Source organism: Sinohyriopsis cumingii, chromosome 16, assembly GCF_028554795.1.
Source record: "Sinohyriopsis cumingii isolate HCF-2022 chromosome 16, ASM2855479v2, whole genome shotgun sequence".
Classification (NCBI taxonomy): domain Eukaryota; kingdom Metazoa; phylum Mollusca; class Bivalvia; order Unionida; family Unionidae; genus Sinohyriopsis; species Sinohyriopsis cumingii.
In genome coordinates, this window is record NC_142976.1 from 88,514,629 (window position 1) to 88,538,361 (window position 23,733).

Genomic DNA, 23,733 nt, shown 5'->3' on the forward strand with positions numbered 1-23,733 from the left:
CCACAGGCATGTAGCAAGATGTCATACAAAGTCATATTATCCTGACAGCAGGCCGACCAGTCCTAACACTAACCTCTTAATGCTGAGCTCCAAGCAAGACAGCTACTAATATCACTTGTACAAACCTTTGGTATGACTCGGCCTGGGGTTTGAACCCACGATCTCCCGTATCCGAGGCGGACACGTTAACCACGAGGTCGCCGGAGATATCTTTCCATTGAAAGAACGTACTTTGGAAAATGATAAAAGCAAAGTAACTCAGTTGGGTGGACATTTAACACAACTGGATAAACAGTTTGGAGAACGTACTGATACAGATAAAAATCAACTTTTGAACAAAGTTTACAGTTTTCTAAAAAACTGAAACAATTGTTTAAAGAAGATGTATACTAATATATATAACTTAGCTCGAGCGATAGTAACATTTATAACAACAATTGCTCTGCCTCAAACAAGGTTTGTAAGCGGTTCAGTAGGTGGTGAAGATGCAAATGGTGACAGAGGTCCTGGAACAGACAAAGACGATTGATTCCTGATAAAATTAAAATGCCTAAATAAAATTGGAAGTTACACGAGTTAGCGAAATGTCTCGACTTACTGGCCGTGTAATAAGTTAGATGCTGAAGAGTGCTGAACAAGCCGTTTCTTTTTTGGCTAAACATTTTATTTTGTTTTTATATTATTTTGTTTCTTATCTGCATCTTTGATCATAGATTTAAAAAAAAAATTAAATGCACAATTAGCGAAACTTATGGTCGTACATGATCTCTTCCTATGAACTATCACCAACGTAGACGAAATCTCCCAACACAAAAATACTTTTGTTGAACGGTGTTCCATGAGTATGCTGTCCTGTATGAATAAGTAAACTCTGATAGCTCGTGCTACCAATGCTATCATTGTAAGTGATTGTTTTCGTTTACTTTTCTAAATCGACACTTGCGACCACGTAAGAGAAACTTCGTCAAAGAGGGACATCCGTGTCATCATAATACTATTTACTACACAATTCTAGCTCACTCTTCCAGCTCATGTCCTCCATAAGTACTTGCGTTCGCACGAATAGCTTAACGGCGTGCAGTGTTCCAAGAGCAATTGATAATGAGCCTTTGCATTTTTTTGTAACTTGTTGTTATATATGCAATAATAATGTTCATTTTTATAACGATGTCAATCAGTAACAAAACAGTACCGCCGCCATCTGCTATAGTTTTGTTCTGTCATTTGTCCATTGTATTAGCTTTCCCTCATTATTTAATCAGATATTTATTTGTCCACTCAAGAAAGCAGAACATATCTTAGTTATGATCCTAATCACTCCTGGTGGCGCTGTTGCAACAATAAATACACGGAGATTTGATATTGTATTTATATTGTTGATAAAATCTTTAGCCGTAAGAAAGAAAGAAAAACAGAGAGATGAAGAGACAAAAACAGAAAATAGGTACACAGGTTAATACAAGTAAATACGTATTGAAAATAATAGTAAAATACGAGTTTCATCAAGTAATATTTATTGATCGTGGGGTTATTAAAAAAGCATAAAATTCATTTATGGTTAGTACAAAAGCATAATTATCAAACGTAAAAACTAAATAAAAGATAATAGATAAGACTGTGAGAGTAAAGGCAAGAAATAAAATAGTAACAACAGAGCATTCTTTGAAAGTGTTCAAATATTCCAAATAAGCAGCAACCTTTTACAATTGAATTTCAAACTGAAGTTCAGTGTCCAAATACTGTCACTTTAATAACTACTTAAAATGAAACATTTCCGAGAAAACTAATCTAAAAAAAATATTTTCTTAATATATGGATTCAAAGAATCATAGACATAAATTTCCATCCATTTAATAATGATTTACTTTTGTCTAATCTGTGCGTACGTCCTATCAGTTATTTGTGGATGACTCCTCTCATTAGCGATTCTTTTGTGGCTTTGCTTTTTTGTTAAATGATTCATTTACCATTTTCAATGATGTGATTAAGTAATTTTCTCTTCTAATATTTATTGCAATAATAAAAGCACACGTTAACATGCAAAATAGCAAATTAACTTTTAATGCAACTTAATCAATCTAAAATAAGGTAGAAATAATTCATGAAAGGTCAGTGGTCATTGGTTCAATATCTGTTCTGTATAAATTGAGGATCTATACAGAACTGAAGACAAATTAAATACATTTATCAATGTGTAAGTGACATTTGAGCATAGATATGTTTGGTATTTTATGGTCATAAAAAAGCAGAAAGAAAGGCACATTGATCTGTTCCTATTTATTTGTTGAAGGGTGTAAATAGCAAAGTAGGGATACACCGAAATTTGTGCCTAGTCAAAAGTAGACATCAAAACCAAGAAGCTCTTTAAAAAGAACAAAATATTATGTTAAATTGTATAAATGTTTCCTGAAAAAAATTATATTGTTCAGTTAAAAACGCTATCAGCATCAACTTAAGGTTCATTTACCATTTACTGCAACTTCAACTGTGTGTTAGTCACACGTAGTCAGGATGCAATCAAAGACACTTAAAAACGGCAAGCATATTCATATTTCTTTTCGATCATGTTTATGCTTTTTAAATTATATACAGGAGTTATTAACTAATTTTTAACAGGTGTAATGATTGCATTTTAGGTGTTTTACAATGCTTTGAGCAAATCGCAAACACTTGAACATCCAAAATTAAAATCTTGTAGAATGCAGATCTCATCTTGACCATGATGGATATTTCAGTGCACCAGCATTAGTTCATTATCAATTGTTTATTTCATTGGTGTAGAACTAGAACTGGTGACTGACTATAAAAAATGTTTTTTGATGTTAGATAGGGGATCACAAAGAGGACTATTTTGATGCATGAGTAAGATACATTAGAACAGAAGTCCTTTTTCATGTTCTTCTTTATTAACACCATGTATGATTTGGCTCTTCGCCAAGACTTGCCACTTAGGAATATTAGATGGGCAGGTAACGTACAAATTAAACAATAGATCATTTCTCACCAATATTCTGGATCGCATTGAAACTGGTTAAATTTCAGAAATGGATTTGGAAATTTCGAAGGAGTTACATGACCAATATAAGTGCTCTCCGATTACACCCAGAATAAAAGTTGATATCACCTCTACAAGAAATGCTCGATCTTTAGGAAGCAAATAATTGAAAAGTAGAAAGTAATGTGATGTGATTTGGATTTTTACGTAGCTTTAACAAGTTTTCAGTCATATCGCTAAAATGTCTGCAATGTGGCAGCTTATAGTGATGTCTAGCACTGGGGCATCATGCCGCCGACATGTAGCATGATGTCCCACCCAGGTACATTAACCCACGACTTCCCGCATACGAGACGGACGCTCTAACCACTAGGCCACCGGAACGGTAAAAAGTAGAAAGTAAATAAACCAACTATACAGACATTATTATGATGTATGCCAAAACAAATTATGTGATTCAATTCAGAAATCTAATGTTGTATATACCAATAGAATTAGAAAGGAAAACTAGAGTTGCTCTTTCCTATCATTGAGCTAAATGCATGTAAATGTTTCAAACAACACCAGACAACAATTTCAACAAAAGACTGTCCAATTGGTGACAACCAGTGCATTATGTAAACAAATAAAAACACCAGTGACATTGCAACGAAGAACTTGTTTAACGTACTACAAATAAAGAAAGAGATTAATGGTATTTTAAAGGATATGCAGGATGAAAACTAGTTCAGATCTTTAGTCCTTTAGGGTCCAAATTGATCATGAAGAAAACAATTGTAAAGGACGTGTAAAAGACGATCTTAATAGATGATCAGTTCCGCAAAACAATTATCTTGATAATAGCCTACCCAGATCATACAACCATGAAATGCCTCATACCAACGTGAAAAGTGGTTTTGACAGCTTGTGATGACAAGAACTGTTTGGCTAGCAGTCTTAACAGCATATTACCTTATGAAATTTAAAGCAAATCAAGTTTGCAATTAATTAAATTTCAAAGCAATAAGTAACAAGGTCACTGAATATACATTTGTGTTTTTGAAGACTTGAAAAACAATGGGATAACTTAAATAAGGGTCTCAAACAACACAAAAACACAAACTGTCACTCTTTTTGTAACGTTTTCTATTAATTCGATAAGGGAAGGAATAAATGTGTGCCTTGCAGAATTATTAACAGTCATGAGGTAGTGCCTATAGCACCACTCTTTAGGTTTCCATGAAACCTAAACAAAATCTACATGTTGACGATATGCAATGCATAGGTTCTGATACTGATAAGGAGGAACAACTCAAAGATGGATAAACCATTGAACAAAAAACGGAAAATAAAATATCTTGAATCAGTTAACGAAAACCATGAAAAAGGAAATAAAAGTTCAATTAACCAAAGAAGTAGTAGAAAGCAGTTGAGGAAACATTACAAACGTTGACCATGGGTTACAAACAGCATTTCTTTGAAAAGCTAAATTTTCCCAAACAAAAACAACAATCAGGTCTAACAAAATATTTCAAATCTTGCTGAGAATGAGCATATTACATGGGAAAAATATTTAAATATTTTCCTGACAGAGCATTATTACAAATTTTTCAATAAATTGCTACAATTGTGTATTTTAAGTACATCACATCTAAACTTGACACACAACTGATCATTTATTCTTTGATGGCTTACGATGGTTCATTCAACGGGCATGAAAGTAACGTTTTGGGTGTTGCTATTTTAATCTGAGCAATTGAAGTAAAACACTAACTAAGCAATAACTAAATTTATCAGAACATTCGACCATAACAATGCTGAAAAAGCAAAGAAATCATTTAACGCAATAGTAAAGCCCCAAATAAAGTAACAAGAGGGGAACTTATAGCACACATATACCAAAATTGTGAAGTAATGAATAAAGGAATCATTTGTGCATGTTCAACATTGTGTCCTACGCCCTACAATGTACAGATTATCATATAGATTTAATGATTCAATTAATGGTTACAAGATGATAGTTACTGGCACTCTGAAGGTTGGATTTAAAATTTAATTTTCAATGGTATTAGAGTTGCTGATATGTTAAATTCTTGCAAATATCATCGCATGTAGACATACAGTGGTGTAAGAACTCACGCCGTCTTACCTACTGAGATCCAATGAAAATAAATTTACGTGGTTGCATTAAATTGATAAAGACGTAGAACTAGTAAATCTCATTATTTACACTTCAGATATTAGCTGTATTGTATAATTGGCACTGAGAGTCAAGGCTGAATATATACATTTTGACACAAAATATTCAATGATTGAACTACGCTAGAAGCTGCGATTTGGAATGGTCTCATTCATTTCCATCCTTAGATATTTAACCCCAATGCAGTAAGTGTGACAATATGAAATTGTATTAACTATGAAGATTATGATGGAAAGTAGTACTAGTACTAAATGTTTAAAATGTTAAAGAAAACAGAATAGCAAAAACAATTTGAAATACTCATTTGTATTATAAAGAAGAAAGATAATCATTTTTCTTAAACAAAATTGTCACTAAATGTTTGTCAAGTCCAAGGGACTTGCCGTATCTATATAGTAATTCCCGACCGCAAACAGATTTACATTTGGGTCAAAAATATGTCTCTGTACAATAAATGGTTGTCATCTGCTCCAAACTGACCCATCTTGGTCAGCTTTCCAATAGAGATTTACTTGACACACACTAATTTCTCAATGCTTTCAAGAGGAATGATTGTCGTCTACATCATTAGCAGATGAATAATCGAGGAATTTGGAAAGAACCATATAGGAAAATACCTATCACAAATAGTTTTATCTCCTCTGTTGAGCATTTTGTAGCCTATAATATGCTCCTTTCGTAGCCATCAGCTCTGCATGATTGCCTAACTCAACCACAGCTCCTTTATGGATAATGGCTATTTTGTCCGCATTTTTTATTGTAGACAATCTATGAGCAATCACAATACACGTGCGACCTTTCTGTGCCTCGCTAAGTGCTTCCTGCACAATCTGAAAAAAAGTAATTTGTTTGTCATTCAAACGGATTCGGACAAGCGAAGTTCGTTTTGTCACCATATCTCTGCATCTAACTATATAACTATACTAAAACTGTAATATTACAAATAAAAGTAAAATCGAAATTATTTTTGATGGCACATATTGTAGTGTTGAATGATTCCAATTCATAATTTGTATTACATGTAATTAATTAAAGGTTTCATTTTAAAGCAGTAACATTGTATGTTCTACAAACAATTTGACCTCAAAAGTTGGACCTTACACTGACATGCAATTAAACATTGTTTCTTCTTCTAAGCATATACTATAAGCAAGTAATGATGGCCTCCCCATCTATATACGGTATAGCCAGGTATACTGTAAGTAAATAGTGATGGCTTTCCCATCTATATATGGTATAACTATTGTATACTATAAGTAAATAGTGATGGCTTCCCCCATCAATGTACCGTATATTCAGGTATACTAAAAGTAAATAATGACGGCCTTCCCATCTATCTACGGTATATTCAGGTATACTATAAGTAAATAATGATGGCCTCTCCATCTATCTATGGTATAGTCAGGTATACTATAAGTAAATAGTCATGTCCTTCCCATCTATCTATGGTATACTATATAACTTTTCATAAAATTTGTTCTAAAATCTATCAAACCTGTCATGAGAGGCCACCTTTTGATTTAGTACGAAAAGTGTCCAAATGAATGTATTGTCTGTATTTCAGACACTTTTTCTTTTACTATTTGTTGTTTTGGGTGTGCCATCAACTCCAGGTAAGAATATTATTTCAAATTTTAATAAATGTCAAGAATGTCAAATATTTCAATAAGAGAAGAGTTTTCTATTCAAATAACTAAAAAAGAAACAAGATTATCATTTAATGGATTGATAGTTAAGGAAAAATTGAGGTTATGAAAAAATACAGGCGAAAAGGTACTATATGCACCCTAGGGATCTTTTTAATTTTGAAATTAAAGTACCTTAGTAAACCATTTACAAATGGACTTATGCTAAGTGTAATGACACATTTTTGTATCAAAGGAACAACCCAAGTGAAATTCACCTTTAACAGAGGTAAACTTAAACTTATTAATCTCATTCTGTATGTCATTAATCGGTCTAAAGAACTTAGAGTTTTGAAAGGAATTACGGTCCATCTGATTGTTGTCCTCCAATGTGCAATTAAACTGGTCACGTGATAAAATGTGCTACATCTGTTTTAAAATTTAAGGTAAAATTGTGCAGTTCTGTTTGTGTAGATTTTGTTTCACAGGAACCCATAGTCTGTTGGTGTTTTTTAAAGTTCTGTTGGCCTGATTAGTTACATTGTATTTTGGTCATTTACTAAAACATGAATATTTAAGATAAAATTTACTATTCAGACTGAGATCTACATTTACAGATGTAAAGTAAAATAATATTGTTTGCTTTTAAACAAATACCAATGCTAATTTACCTTTTGAGTCACATGTACAAGTTTGTGCACAAATTTATTGCCTTTACACAGTTACATGTACCCTTGCCCACCTTTTTTAATTCATATAGCTAAACTTACCTAAAGTCGGAAACAACCTTGATGATAATACAGGCATAAAACCATATTTGATAATATGTTCATTTCCTGTTAATTACGAAATTCTAGCACATGAAAACACTTTCTCTGATGGTATGCTCCGTTCCTAATCTCTACCTATCTTATATAACCTCAGTGGCATAATGAAATCAGCATAAAAAAGGTGGAGATCACACAAATATGATGGATGCCCTATTCTGTCAGTAATTGACAACATAATTATGTATGTCCATATAGTTTTTATGTTCACACATCTGTAGTTCCGGCTAGGACCCGATTCATAACTGCTATTAAATACACATTTTTTACCAAAGCCTAACACAAACACTCCAGTAGGTAGAAAATTAAATTTGGTAAGTACTTATGTATTCATATACTCACCACACATTGTAAACCCATAATACTTGGTATACTCACTGCACATTGTATACTCATTTGTAATCTTTTGTTCTGCATACTCATTACATATTGTATATTCATTTAACATTGTATATACTCATTTCATATTGTATACTGTATACTCATTACATATTGTATATTCATTAATACTGTATACACATTTCACATTGTGTATACTCGTTTCACACTGTATACCATAAAATCATCACATATACACATTTCACACTGTGTATAATCGTTTCACACTGTATACCATATAATCATCACAAATTGTATATATTTTAAAACGCAATAAAACAAAAGGAAACAAAAAATGTACTGAGGCTTATACAATTGATTTCCAATGAAACATTCTTCGTTACAATACATGAAATACTGGAGATTGTAATTCCTTAATAGTATGCATGATATAGATATTAAATGTAGGATCTTGTAGCAAATGCTAGAGATATATTTGTTATGTCCCATTCCAAAATGCGAAAGGCTGTCATAAGGGGCCTATCATGGGTGAAATATGTAGTACCTTTTCACTCTCTGAGTCCAATGCAGATGTGGCCTCATCCAACAAGAGGATCTTCGGATTTCTAATTAGGGCTCTAGCAATTGCGATCCTCTGTTTTTGTCCACCACTAAGTTGTGTCCCTTTGCGACCCACATTTGTCTCATAACCCTAAAACAGAAAGGGTACTGGCATTTAATTTGGATAATAGTAACGATAAAAAATAATTGGTCCCCATAAATATAAAAGTGCTTGATGGTATGCATTTTCAATCTTGCAAAACGTTTTCTTTTTGATAATTATCAACAAATAAAAGCTTTTAAATTGCATAATATATGAACTAAATGAGATATTCGTTTACTTTGGAGGAATGTGTTTCTTTAACAAAATTTGTCCATAATTTGTAGAATTTTATATATTTTCATCTATTATTTAATAATGATTTCAAGACCTTTTTGATATCTTAACCTTTTTTCTTGCATTATTTCATGTATATGTTTATCTTGTTAAAGTTTTCCTATAGGTACACCTTATATCAACCTGTCAAGTTAATTGCAAACTCAAAATCAGGTAAGTTATATGATTTAGCCTTGAAAAGATGAATCAATAGTTTCCAAACTGTCATTTTCTATTAATGTAGATTCTGCTTTTTTAGTTATTTTGTTATAGAACATGAAATAATAGAAGAAAAAAGTATAAATAACTAGCCAATGACACAGAAGTTTTGCCGAAATTTAGAATTCTCTTAGTAGGGCGTCATTCAATAAAATTATTCATTTACATGTATTTGACTGCATCATCATCATAATCATCTTGCTTAGGATATACATTTGTTATGTGCTGTCTGAAATGATTTAAATCAAAAGCACTGACATCATTTCAAATCTTAGCACCAATAGCTACTGATTTTCTTTTGTAAATAAAATGGAATCCAGAAACTAAAGTAGGAGAAGGTTGCTTTGCAAACAATAGATGCAATACAGGGTAACAATTTATGAATGATATTAATTTAATATGGAAATGAATGAAAGTCATACCAGTGGAAGAGACTGAATAAAGGTATGAATATTGGCATTCCTGGCTGCATGTATAATATCTTCCATAGTCACAACACGGCTATTGTCTCCATAAGCAATGTTTTCTGCGATGCTGGCATCAAACAGGGTTGGCTCCTGGGAGACCACACTGATCTGTGACCGTAGCCACTGAAGATTCAGGCTTTTGACCTCAACCCCATCCACTAGCTATAAGGACAAATAATTGGAGCATGCAAATGTAAGCACTTATGTAGCATAAAAGGATGTTTCTTTGACTTTTTCCATCAGCCATTGCCTTCTTTTCATTATGACTATTTAACTAAGTTCTATGCAGGATAATTATACTGTTCGTTGCTATTAATTGTACCGGTGTTATCATTAACCACACCTTTGTTCTCATTAACTATGCCCGTGTTATTAATAACCACGAATGTATTACCATTAACCCTGCCCGTGTTATCATTAACAATGCATATGTTACCATTAACCATGGCTACCTACCTTATAATTTGTTATGGGAGTCACGGTGGCTCAGAGTTATGTACGCTGGAATTGCATAGAGAGGGCTGTGGGACTAAATCTTGTCCCAACCAGCCCAGATGAGATGTTGTGGTGACTCAGCACAAAACATTTTAGAACCCGTAGTCTTGGCACATAATAGACTTTCATGTGCTGATGTGCATTACGCCTTAATTTATCAATATATCAATAAAATGAAATTCTGACATAGCAGGGACATTTATTACGGAATTAAATTTGGTTCTTGACATGAACGTCTCTAGCTTGACATGAACGTCTCTAGCTGAACAAAACAATGACCTGAGAAGCAATATTTCCGACGGAATCTTGATTAAGCATCAGATCGTTAGAACATCTGAAACGTCACTGATCCATATATATATATATATATATATATATATATATATATATATATATATATATATATATATATATATATATATATATATATATATATATATATGTGTGTGTGTGTGTGTGTGTGTGTGTGTATTGCGTTTGTCTATGTGATTTGACTTTCGAACCCCGGCCGAGTCATACCAAAGACTTGTAAATATGGTACTAACAGCTGCCTCTTCTGTTGCTCAGCATTAAGAGGTTAATGTTAGGACTGGCCGGTCTGGTGTCAGTATAATGTGACTGGGTGAGATATGTTGTTAAATATCTGCAGGATGATGCCCCAGTGCTAGATATCACTATACAGTGTCAGACATCACTATAAACTGTCACAATGCAGACATCGTAGCGTTATGACTGAAAAATTGTTAAAGCTACATTAAAACTCTAAAGCACACACACACACATATATACGCTGTGTAATAAGCCTTACTATTATAAATGACATACATTATCTAAACCTAATACACCGTCCTCAAGTCCATGTGGCTCATTATTCGTGTACTGACTGTCACAGCCAGTAGCTACTAGCACTTGGTACTTCTGCTACACTCACTGCATTCAGTCTTTGTTTGTCACACAAATAATTTTGAGATACTGACTTTACCATTCCAGTAACAAAGCCATATTGGGCATATTCTTACTACTGTTCCATCTGCCGGGTTATAGAATCTTTCGATGAGGCTGACTGTGGTACTCTTTCCGCATCCACTGGTTCCTACTAGAGCTAGTGTTTCACCTGGTTTTACATCAAAACTAATTTCATTAAGGATTTTGGCATCTGGTCTTGCTGGGTAATGGAAGCTGACTTTCTTAAACTCAACTGCCCCAGAGAAAGACGTCTAAAAATGAGAACAAAACAAGTTATAGAAGTAAAATGTCGGACTTCATCACAAACTAGAATTGATTGAAAAAACAAATATCCAAATAAAATAGTAGACAGACTATTTTCGAAAAACTTGGAACTTGCTGACCAAGAGGCATAAGGGTTGATCATTCACACACAGCAACTTTACGGCTTACAAAAATTATACGCAATATTTGTATAGTGATACTTGGATTATACGAAGAGGCAAAAGAGTAATACAAGATAAGACTTTACCAGAAGTTGTCCGCAAGTGTCAAATTTCCTGACTTTGTGACAAAAATGTCGGAAATTGATTTTGACTAGTTAGATTTGACTGATTGTGTAGATCTAGTGAGGTTAAGATGACCAACGGGATTTATTTTAGCAATTTCACTCTGAGACTGCTAAATTGCTAAACTTTCCACACGTCTAATGATTTCTTCATATGATATATGGAGCAGAATAGATATTACATCAGAGCTCTGTTGTATTGTTGTATAATCTGCATTTTAGTAACGTGATATGATTTATCGTGTTCCATTTTAAACTTGATATGCTGACTTTTGCAATACATTTATCTTTTGATACTGTTTTTGAAGAAAGCTATAGATTGTATGCTGTTTCATCCGGTGTAGCGAGATGTGTTTGTGTAGTACATTTTATTGTGACACTCCAGTCGGGTTTCCTAGAAGATTTCTCTAATACCTTAGGCGATCGGAGATGGTATCTCCAGGGTAAAGGGATGTACCTTTCTCCACTTCTTACCTATTCTCCTGAGGTATTATGATTGGGTAACGTATTTAAAGAAGAAATCAAAGGGTAAAGGGATGTACCTTTCTCCACTTCTTACCTATTCTCCTGAGGTATTATGATTGGGTAACGTATTTAAAGAAGAAATCAAATTTTCTTAGTAAAATATGTTTCTTCAAGAATACTTACCAAATCATAATACACATACACCTTCCCAGCCTCCATGCAGTTCCATCCATAGAGAGCGTGTCTTCCGCTCAAGTAATAAATGATTGGTCGCGCATTTTGCCGCCAATTCTATGCCTAATGGAAGATCACTCTGCCCTACCACTATCTAGGTCGGCAGACAACTTTTAGATCTATTAACCTAAAAGTAGTATCTGGGAGGGTTACATTTTTGAGATAGTAGTAGTTGTCCTAAAGTACTATGATTGGGTAATGTATTGAAGGAAGAAACAGTTCATCTACAATTTCTGACTACTTTATTGCTAAATTAATCGATCTATGGACATATTGACAAACTCATGTCAAACTGACTAATATGAATTGTCCTTTACTGACTTAAGTGCTTTGCAAGAGAGTGTTAGTGTTATTCAATGCCTCATTTATAGCATTGTGGAAATTGTTTACTTCATTGAGATTGTGGAAATTAAGGACAATGGAGATTAATAGCTTTTTATATATTAAACGGATTTGTAGCTTTTCAACAGAATTTTTTAAAATAGATAATAGATGGATGAATGGACAGGCAAAAGAAAATAATGCTGTAACTGAAGAATTGTAATCAGTAAAGAAGGCACATCTGAACCACTATTCTGATACGTGTACTAAGATTAGACACATGCAAAACCGTTGAGTTAAACTTTGGAAACAAATGTGTATTTTATAAATTGATGGATGAACAGACAAATGGCAGAGAATGTTAAACGAATAAAGTATCTGAAGAATTGTGATCAGCAAAGTGCACATTTGAAACACTATTCTAATATGTCTACTTACATTCAAATTGATATATATTGAAAACTTTGGTAGTTATTCTTTGGAAATAAGGGTGTAAATTATAAATCAATGGATAAACAACTGGATGCAAATATTTAAAAAAAACGTAACTGAAGAATTGTGAATAGCAAAAACTGCATCCTCACCACTATCCGCTAAGTGCATCAAATGTCATAGCACAATCATAAGTGGTTCAGAGGTTTTTCCATAATCAAAATGTCTGCATAATGGTTATGTTGAGAAGAAAATGGATGAAAAAGTATTAAAAAATAATGCATTTGAAGACATATGAAGAACAAAAGGCATCTACACCACTGTGAAATATGTGTATGAAATTTCACAGAACATAAATTTGTAGATAATAATTAAATTTAAGAATGATACTTTGAACGGTTTTGGACTTTTTCTTCATCAACGAATGGGTGAATTATTTATGAATGCATGAACTGACAGGCGAACGTAAATGTTACAAAAGTAGTGACACTGAAGAACTGTAATAAAAAAGGGCAATATTGGACTACTAGTTTAATATGTATACCAACCATGGTTCATAGAGATATCTTTGTCTTCATTTTTCTAGTTTTGTCTTCCGAAATGAAAAAAGTAGATAATGAATGGAAGGACTGACTGATGGGTTGAATAATGGACACAAAATATACAAAATCTTGAAATGATTAACTATGAATCGCCAAAGGCACACCTGTAGTAGTACAACATGTGCACCACGTATTATAAAGATACCTTGAACAGTGTAAGAATTAAGCTCCACAAACGAATATATTTAGAGACAGATGAAAAGGCAAAGTGTTGACAGACAGCCAAACAGACAATGTGATCTCTTTATTCCTCATAATAATACTGGGGGACAAGAACAAAATGCACATAATCAAATACTTACAGATGTTCTGCCGTCCAGACTAGATGAGTCAATTGCAGGTACCCTGTCTATAAGGGCAAAGAGTCTGGCAATAGCCAGTTTGGCTTTGTTGAAATCTTGTGATCTTGCCGCATTTCTTCCTATACTCATCCCTCCAAATATGATTGCTGCGAACACCCTGAAGATAAATGGACAAAAACTATTTAGTTTAAGAGATTATCCAGATATGCAAAAACTTAATATAATGATTAACAACAAAATGAAATATACACATATACCGTGCTCTGTAAAGAACTTAAATTAGCTCCCTTGTGTGGAAATAATGCTATTTACCTTAAATTTGATAAAGTCAAACCACTTAATGTATCACATGATCATCTTAAGCAGTTTTGACTTTCTTAAGTGATTTAGGTATTGGACATTAAAATCTGGTGGTATCGTGTCTGTGGTTATCCTTAGTGGTCGAATACATTTTTAAATATTCTCATCGCCTAATAATAAGAGAAATTTATTCCAAGGACAACAAGCAGTCATGGACATTATTCAATTTCAGTCCTCTTATTCCCCCAAGACTGCATATAGTCACTAAGAAACTCAGTATTTTATATACCATTTCAAACGAAATTTCAGTTGTCCAAGCATGAAAACGTAAGATATTGAGCTCTTGGCAGATGGTCTGAGGATCACGTGGAGCTTTTCCAGTAACACCCACTAGTGTTGTTATATTATTAACACTTGTTCAAATCATTTGACAATGTAATACGAATTGATGAGATTGAAAGTAAACTATCCAAACAATAATGTCTGAGGTTCCCTGAATTGAAGATGGTTTGAAGATACAGTTTGTGACAGATGAGTTTCAATTATTCCTTGGAATATTTAGAACAACTGTTGCAGGTGAAACAAAACTGTATAGAACCGGAAGTTAGACCCGGTTGGGAAGAACTCAATGTTATTTATAGATAGGGATACACTGCCGAGGGTCCCAAATAGGTATCAAGTCATGTACAATGCAGGAAGATCAAGGATTTTTTTTACTACGGTGTTTTCATGTTGAGAAGATGATCTTTCATTTTAGCTAAACAACTGGCATCTGTTTGTGTTTACAAGTAAAGAGTGACCTATTTTGAACTAAATAGAAAATAGGGGTGCATGGAGTCGACTCAATCCAGACACTCACCTCAAAATCACAAAGAAGATTTGAAATTCCAATGCCTATTCTTGTACATATTTACAAAAAGATATATGTATGTCCAATTTACTGTGACAATATAGTGACAATTGGTATGTAAACCTACATCATATCAAAGCAGATGGGTGAAGCCTGAAGTCATGACCGCACGTTTCATTTAATCCGATATGGGCTGCGCAGAAATAAAAAGTGAGTTATAAATATGGACTTATTCGTGTACTGAGAATCAAGACAAAGACCGAATAATTTCCTGGATTTTACTGACGAAAGACATTTTAATGTACTGCAAAGCTTAACATGCTTTATATGGACATCTCCCAAACCCTTATGAATAAGGTTCCATCTTCTGGAAACTTGTCTCATCCTTCCATTCGTTTAGTTATCCCCCAAAACACAACAAAGTTTTCCCAAATCAAGACAAATTCCCATTGGTCCTATCTCAAGTGTTTGGAGTATATTTTAATCTGTGCATATAGTGATATGGTATTAACCATGCAATATTAATGGACACACATGATAATGCCCAGACAGAAATAAGGATCCCTTGGAATGATGTTTCCTGGGTTTTGTATTAGCCAAACCTTACAGTCTAGATATATACAGCATTTCTTACCTGAAGACGTAGTTGAAAGCCACATTCTCATTCTGTACTAGATAAGCTCCGTAGGTAAATGATGCAGCGTAAGCGAAGAAAATGATTCCGTTAGACATGGCAAAGAAGAAACCGGCTACGAAAGCCCTCCTCATCCCTTGACTGTGAAAACAAATTTTGAAAGGAAAATTTGCATTTTTCTTTCATCGGGTCAATTTCAAAAGGGTCATATTTTTGACATTGACGGATCTGTGTGTGTTTAGTTCAAGAATATTGAAATGTTACTGTAATTAAAACTCTATTACAAGCATAAAATTCTGGTAAATTTAGTACGGGAAACAGTGCATTGTGAATATTATCATGCAATGTCATGCACATTATAAATTTGTTACAAATGTATGCTACAAAGTAAAGCATATAATAAATTCAATACTATTCGATGACGAACAAGTTATTAAAATTCAGAGCAAGATATGGAACAAATATGAATACATAGATATCTCCATGACAAATAGTCTAAATCACAAAATGTTTACATCAGTTAACAGGGTGTTTCAGCCATTGTCTAATTATGTTAAAACAGAAAAGTTGTTCCAAAAACACTTTTGCTGCCATATTAACTTATATATATATATATATATATATATATATATATATATATATATATATATATATATATATATATATATATATATATATAATCTTCTAGGTAAACCAACTGTATTCTTTCATTTTGACAACAAATGGGATTAACGTATCGTTCAACGTAAATAGTTGTATCCTTTCATTTGTATATACTACCAATTAATAGAAAATTATCGTAAGAAGAACAACCATTTGATTTTCCTTAGAGAGTTATACTAAAACAGTTTTCGTTATATTTTCTGTATGCCATATATTTGTGTGTGTGTGATTTGGATTTTTAACGTAGCTTTAACAATTTTTCAGTCATATCGCTACGATGTCTGCAGTGTGGCAGTTTATAGTGATGTCTAAAACGGGGGCATCATCCCGCAGACATGTAGCATGATGTCCCACCCAGTCACATTATCCTGACACAAGGCCGACCAATCCTAACACTAACCTCTTAATACTGAGTGCCAAGGGAGGCAGCTGTTAGTACGAGTTTTGTAAGTCTTTGGTATGACTCGGCCGGGTATCGAACCCACGACCCTCTCGCATCCGAGGCGGATGCTCTAACCACTAGGCCACTGTAGCAGTTACCATATATTTCTAGATACAGGCATATGCTGATCATCTAAACTAATAAACAAGCAAGGAAGCTCTGCTAATGAAAGACAGATTGCGGTTCCAATCGAAATCAAAGCACGTGGGACAAAGACATTTTCGAAAAATGTTGGCGTTGATTGTCTCAAAATATAAACATTAAAACGTGTGCATTTGTATATTGTGGAGGCTACTTACCTGCTTTTATTACGTTTATATCTCTCTTGTGGCGCTATTGCTCCGTCCAACGTGAAATCTTCTCTTCCAATTAATAAATAGAGGTGCAGAGCAAGGACGAAGGCTCTAGTGCACCGTCGAAGGAAGATCGAACAGAATAAAGGATGAGTGAGCACCAAAAGGAGGCTTTCATGATATGATTTTAAGAGGAATTATTAATACTGGCTCAAGATGATGCAATCGACCACGATAATGCTTGAATGTTACTCCTAGCTGGTGTTAAATAAAGAAGGAAGGTATTGTCTTTAAGGTAAAGATTCTCGAAAGAAGCCTCACTCCAAAGTTCATTAGAAAGTTTAGATAACAAACAACGTACATATGAAAGGTTCCACTTTGGAACAAACAAGCAAGAGACTGACTACGTTTGTGGATTGATGTGCAGGACGGACCCTCTTGTCTGTGATGACTCAAGGGTATCCACCAACAGGTCGAAAAGATCACTGAATCACTACGCTTGGCACCACAGGGATCTATCGAAACAAGATGTAACGTAGACATCCTGATTGTGTTAAAAACACGAGGCGTTATTCTTAAGGTTGGGAAGGCGTAGGCGTCCAGTTGATCCCATTTCTGACTGAAGGAGTCCATTGCCCATGCACACTTTACTGGCCTTTTTGAGACATAAAGTGATAGTTCATTGCTCAGTTTCGTTGCAAACATGTCTATCACTGACGTCACCCACATGTGAAAAAGTCTCTTTGCTACCGGCTGTTGCAGAGATTATTCTGTGTGGTCTGTTTGCCCGTTTGGACAAACTGTCTACTAAAACATTCACCTTCCATATAATTTGGATGACTCCAAGAGTAATACCCTCAGAAGCTGTACAAGTTTGAGAATTTTAAGCACATAAATGGGAATGATTGTTTCCTTGGCGTCTGAGGTACGACACAACCGACATGATATCCATGAAGAGAGAATAACATCTGTGCTTATGAGATTGATGAACCCATGTAGTTTAGAACAACTACACACATTTGTATCTTGCTGATGTGCAGGGAAAAATTATTTTGAGACCACAAACACTGAAGGAATAGCCCATCTGACGCTGGATTAGTATACCAGCCCGAATCTGAGTTTTTATTCAGCAAAAAAAAATTGTTCTAGAATGTGTATTTGAACCACAGCTAGAAATCTGCCTTGATTTATCAAATAGTTGAGGTGGTGACGACAACATCTGGATCCCAATAGAATCAATCTAATTTCCAGTAGTAGAAACTGGTGATACCTCATATATAGCTTTCCTGTGGTAACTATCCACTGTCACGTTCAAGGTGCCCAGAAAAGAGAGCTAAAGGATTTGTTCTGTGGAATGGAAGGAGGGAATATTTAGATAGGATACCAATAAAAGCTGCCAAGTTGTTCGCTTTAATGGCAATTGTAACTAAGGCGGACATCTCTATCTTGAATTGATCTTCCAGAATAACCTTGTTTTATTGGACAATCGATGATAAAGCAAAATTATACCCCTTCTTTGAAAACCATTATTATTGTGGACAGGACTCCCACACTACCTCGTATTCTGTCATCTCTATTTGGAGAATTGATTGACAATCCCCACTTGGTACCGATATAGATTAGTGCAATTCCCTTTCTCTTTCCTACCATAACGGGGCCAAACAATTTCAAGAAGACCTTGTTAGTTCCCCTTACCAATTATACACCGAAGTTCCCATGACCAGTAGGGACTGAAATGAATCATAGGGAAATGGGTATCAATCAGTTTAGGAAATTACGAAACCTGGTGCTGGCGAAAAAGAACATCCAGTGTCTACCATTTTCTGTCCTGCCTGGTGACTCCTGCTGGGTGCCCAGTTATCGGTAACGGACACTCTTTGACCTATATCTGTCTTCTTGCTAGTGACTGGTGCCCGATGCCCAGTGTCCTCAGCCCTGAGACTAACCAGGTAAAGAAGATCGCGGAGAGAAGTTTCTATTCAGGGAACTTGACTCATCGATCTTGATCCCATTGACAAGGTGAAGAAAAACAGACTGCAATTCCTGGAACTTGATTGGGAATAGCTGCGACTGACTTAAACCGGGAAGTAGATTTGCCCCTTTCGGGATAGGCGAGCTGGCTACTCTTTTGCAATGGAAAGTATAATTTAATCCTCCCAAGATCAGCTTGTTGGTGATTTATTTGCACAGAGAAGTTCCTTTGCTCCCTCATTGAAAGAGTTTCCTTTTCCCGACATCCGTGTATGCAAATACAAATAATAATGCCAAACAAGCTGGATGGGTGTCCCATGAAGTTTCTTCATGTCACGTTTCCCATCTTCTTGTGGAATCCTGAAAGGCTGAAAGAAAGTTACCAAAACCAACACGTGCAAGGGTCATACGCACCCTAACACTGGTAATAATAACAGATACCCAATTATAAAAATAACATTTAACTAGTATTTACACAAAGATTGATCGAAAATATGTCAAATGACATTTCTATGAGCAATCATTTTAATCACCCAAAAGATCTGTCTTATATAGCACATTTTGACTGTTAAGCGTATAACACATTTAATTTTGATTGTGTTTATTTTTGTTTTAGACCTTCAATTGCTAATCAAAGGAAAGAATTTGCACATAGGACTGGAGGCTGGCGCCAGGAAATGAGATAGCAAAGTAATAATTACAGTTAATCTAAAATTCCTATTATAACAAACCTAAGCATGTAGTCAATGATCGTGCTATATCTAATTATGAAGGTTTCCTCTCTCGTTAATGACACGACTGTCCTCATGTTATCAACAGACTCGGTGAAAATCTGGAATAGAACATAAACGTTCATGATATTACAATTAAGCTTGTACACTAAAATCAGTTTTAGGTTAAACGTTTATTTTCTACACTTTCATTAATGAAATCATGTGCACGTGTATCGTATGGTCAGTACCTATTAACTGAAGACGCCAATCGTGAGATAGCAAAGGTTGAATGTATTCGGATAATATTAGCTCTTGTTTATGATGGTCATATTCACCATAAAGGACCAAATGTATTGCGTAGTACAATTTAGTTCTGTTAAAGCTATGTAGAAATCGACCTTTGGAAAAACAAACAGTGCTATACCTAGCATATTTTTCTCTTCTTGTATGTATGTATGTACACACACACACACACACACACACACACACACACACATATATATATATATATATATATATATATATATATATATATATATATATATATATATATATATATATATATATATATATATATATATATATGTTCAAGGACACATGAGAACAAATCTGCACTTATCCTTATGGAGAATGTAGTGCTGATTGACATAGGAATCGAAAGTATCTTGTAGAACGTTGGTGTAAATTAGGCGTAAAATGTTCAACTTACAAAGACTTTACATTGTTACGACCCACCTCGACAGTGTTAGTGTGGTTCCCTTATCAGTCCATGACACACTTTAGATAAAATAAGCATATAGATCATTTCAGGCAACAGATGGAGCAAAAAAGAACACACTCCTTTTTGGCCTCAGGGGTTCTAACCCCAACACATTTAGTGTAAGCCTGGATTTCACGAAGCCGAATCCTAACTTTAATTCTGGATCCAGGAATCTTATTATTCGATATCCAAGTCTGACATCACATCCAATAATCAAATTCCTTAAACAGAGACTAAAGTTTGAGACACGTTGATCGCTGATGAAAATGAAGCCTGTTGTGATTAAGGTTCACGCCTATCAGCGTTCCATTTAAATGTATTTTATACGAAAGGTAATTAACAGCTGGCGTACGAAACCGAGAATTCAGTTATATTATGAACATGAAAAGAAAGGTGTAGGTAGGCCTTTATGCCTCACGGAATTGTGTGTGTGTGTGTGCTTTGGATCTCTACGATATCTGCAGTGTGACCGTTTATAGTTATGTCTAGCACTGTTCCATCATGCCGCAGATATGTAGCATCATGTCCCACCCAGTCACATCATTCTGACACCAGACCAACCAGTCCTAACAGCGGCCTTTTTATGCTGAGCGCCATGCGAGGCAGCTACTAGTACCATTTTTATAAGTCTTTGGCAACCACCAAGCCACCCGAGCAGTCTCCTCTTAGAATTGGAGAAAAATAGGAAATATTAAGAAGATAACTCCAGATGGTTTGTACCAACGATGAAAACGTTTGCTCTGTTTATGACTTATTTCTCGCTGAGTTAAACGTTATTTTATCACCATTGTCATATTCGTAGATAAAGCTAACTGGTCTTCAAATAACAGAAATGCTAAACGTAATAACGCTTTTTATGTCTGTTTCCATTTACGTTTTTCATGAACAATTTAAAAAGTAAATAGTGAAGTTGACAATGGCGTTGCAAATATTAACACATCTTTATTGAAAGTAGGCGAGATCCATTTATGAATGATGGCATAACAGAAAGCAAGTCTCTGCCACTATTCATAATCTGCAAACTAAGATCGCATGCTGTGTTTACAAAGTAATCAACGAGTTCAAAGCTTCAGAATGTATTAATTCGTCTGCAATTGTGACACTATTTAATATTGCGTTTAACAGATGAGTGATTCGAAACAATTTGTATCCTGGAGTAATTCAACCCATATTGAGGAAAAAGGAAATAACACTGATCATTGGCTTTAGCCTTGTAAATTATTTTGGAAAGCTTGTTGCCGCATTCATAAATCATCGACGTGACGAATATTTGAAAGAAGTTGCTGAGGATCAGGTGAGATTTAGAGAACATTAGTATATGCCAGATTACAATTTAACATTAATGTGTCAAATTCGGTATCATTCTTGACTTAGGCATGAAAAAGTATTGTCATTTCAAAGATTTCTGGGGGATTTTTAAAAATTTACAAAATAACCACGATCTTGTGTATAGATACATTCTCACTTGTTGGGATTTTTCTCTTGTAATGGAGGTGTCAGGCAAGGGAAAGAGTTATCATCCTTATTGTTTGTGATATCCCTCAGTGATCTGAGTGACTATATGTCAAAATACTAAAATGTCTTACCATCAGTTCGTAACATTTTACACGAAGCGCTTTACAAGAAATATATTGAGGTGCCTTGAAATTATTTTAAATCATGCTTGCTGATTATACAAATTATATTTGCGAAATCTGCAGACCATGTGCAAATAGCCTTAGTTTAAATATTAAAATACATGGAAATGTAAAAAGTAAATAAATAAATCTAAGTTTTCATCATTTTGAAGACCATGCTGCTAAGAAATGTTTGTAATTTTAGATATGGAACTTTGTACGTTATTGTATACGATTTTGTTTCCTTGGGTAATGTTTTTAACTTTATGGCAAATTTCATAAAGAAAAGGCTCATTTACTTTAAGAAACTAGAAAAGATATTTTCTGTAATAAGGAAATAAAGGATGTCTGAATTATCTATCGATATGCAACTATAGTTATTTCATTTTATGGTTTTGTCTATATTTTCATATATTTCAGAAGCACGGAAGTTCGAGAATTATAAAATTATTTAATCTTTGAGTATATATTTTAGCAAAAAAAATTGTACACTATGCAGAGAGGTACGACCATTTCAATTTATATTATTATAAAAAAGGATTGAATATTTTTTAGACAAAGTATTAATTGACTGAACAAATGAACTATTTGTTATGTTGTATTCAGTATTGTTGCAACAAATACGGAAATGGCACTTATAAACATCCATGATGACACCGTGTAAAAAGTTTTTATATGAGCATAGACCATTGAACTTATTAGATTAGCAAGCATTTCACAATTCAGGATGTATAAAACCGGCAGTAGAACACTGATTTAAAGATCGATTAAAACCGTCATGATTACATATAAACCAATAATCAACATGTTTACTATAGAATGTTTAAATCTGAATTTAATTTGGAACAGAATATTACTAAAAAACCATGTAAGCCAAGACTTGACTATAAAATCATATAAGTTAAGACATTACTTATGCAAATTAACAAAAAAAAACAACCGTAGACTTCTTATAGGGAGTTGTAGTTTATTGATGCTATTTACGGACCGTTTCAATTGTGCACATCAGGTAAATTGATGCCAGATGTCGCTATCATTAACTTTCTGTACTTTATGCTTTAACAATGTAATTAAATCTGTTATACCAAAGAGTTTCTATTCACATGCAAATTCCAACAAATTAAGAATTGTTACAAATCGAAGAACATAAATCTCTTTGTAAATTAAATAGAGTCTTCTGAAATTAAATAAGCTCTTTTGAAATTAAATAAACTTTTGAAATGAAAGAAATCAGCATGTTAATAAATGAGACTGTATACGTAATTTTTTAGTTTTAGTACTATCAGTGGTTATGCATGTTTTTGTCCTTCAATCAAACTTCTGCTTCAAAATATATTACTCAAACATTGTTTACTGTTTAAAATCGTAGTATTTTACGGAAAGATTTAGGCTGTGTTCATTTACTAGACCCAATATAGTATCCTTGAGATGATATCAATAAATCTTGAAATCTTGCAAAATCTTCCTGGTAGCCGACTGCCGTGTTGTGGTATCTTAACATATTGTTCTACACATTGAACAAAGCTCACACATTTATTAATTAATTCCACTTTGAAACAC

General features: G+C 34.1%; 1 protein-coding gene across 6 annotated transcripts in view; it reads right to left on the reverse strand.

Moving 5' to 3' along the window:
- Window positions 1-1,497: 1,497 nt before the first annotated feature.
- The window catches only part of LOC149780959 (ATP-dependent translocase ABCB1-like), a 91,244-nt gene continuing 69,008 nt past the window's right edge, over window positions 1,498-23,733 (reverse strand). For all 6 annotated transcript variants that reach the window (XM_089938063.1, XM_089938061.1, XM_089938062.1 and 3 more), the window contains 7 exons: window positions 19,816-19,916; window positions 15,716-15,856; window positions 13,932-14,088; window positions 11,082-11,279; window positions 9,523-9,729; window positions 8,510-8,656; window positions 1,498-6,004 (listed from right to left, as the gene is read on the reverse strand). In XM_089938063.1, the coding sequence (XP_089794189.1) occupies window positions 5,807-6,004; window positions 8,510-8,656; window positions 9,523-9,729; window positions 11,082-11,279; window positions 13,932-14,088; window positions 15,716-15,856; window positions 19,816-19,916 (1,149 nt within the window). In that variant the 3' untranslated portion in view covers window positions 1,498-5,806. The remainder of the gene's footprint in view (window positions 6,005-8,509; window positions 8,657-9,522; window positions 9,730-11,081; window positions 11,280-13,931; window positions 14,089-15,715; window positions 15,857-19,815; window positions 19,917-23,733) is intronic.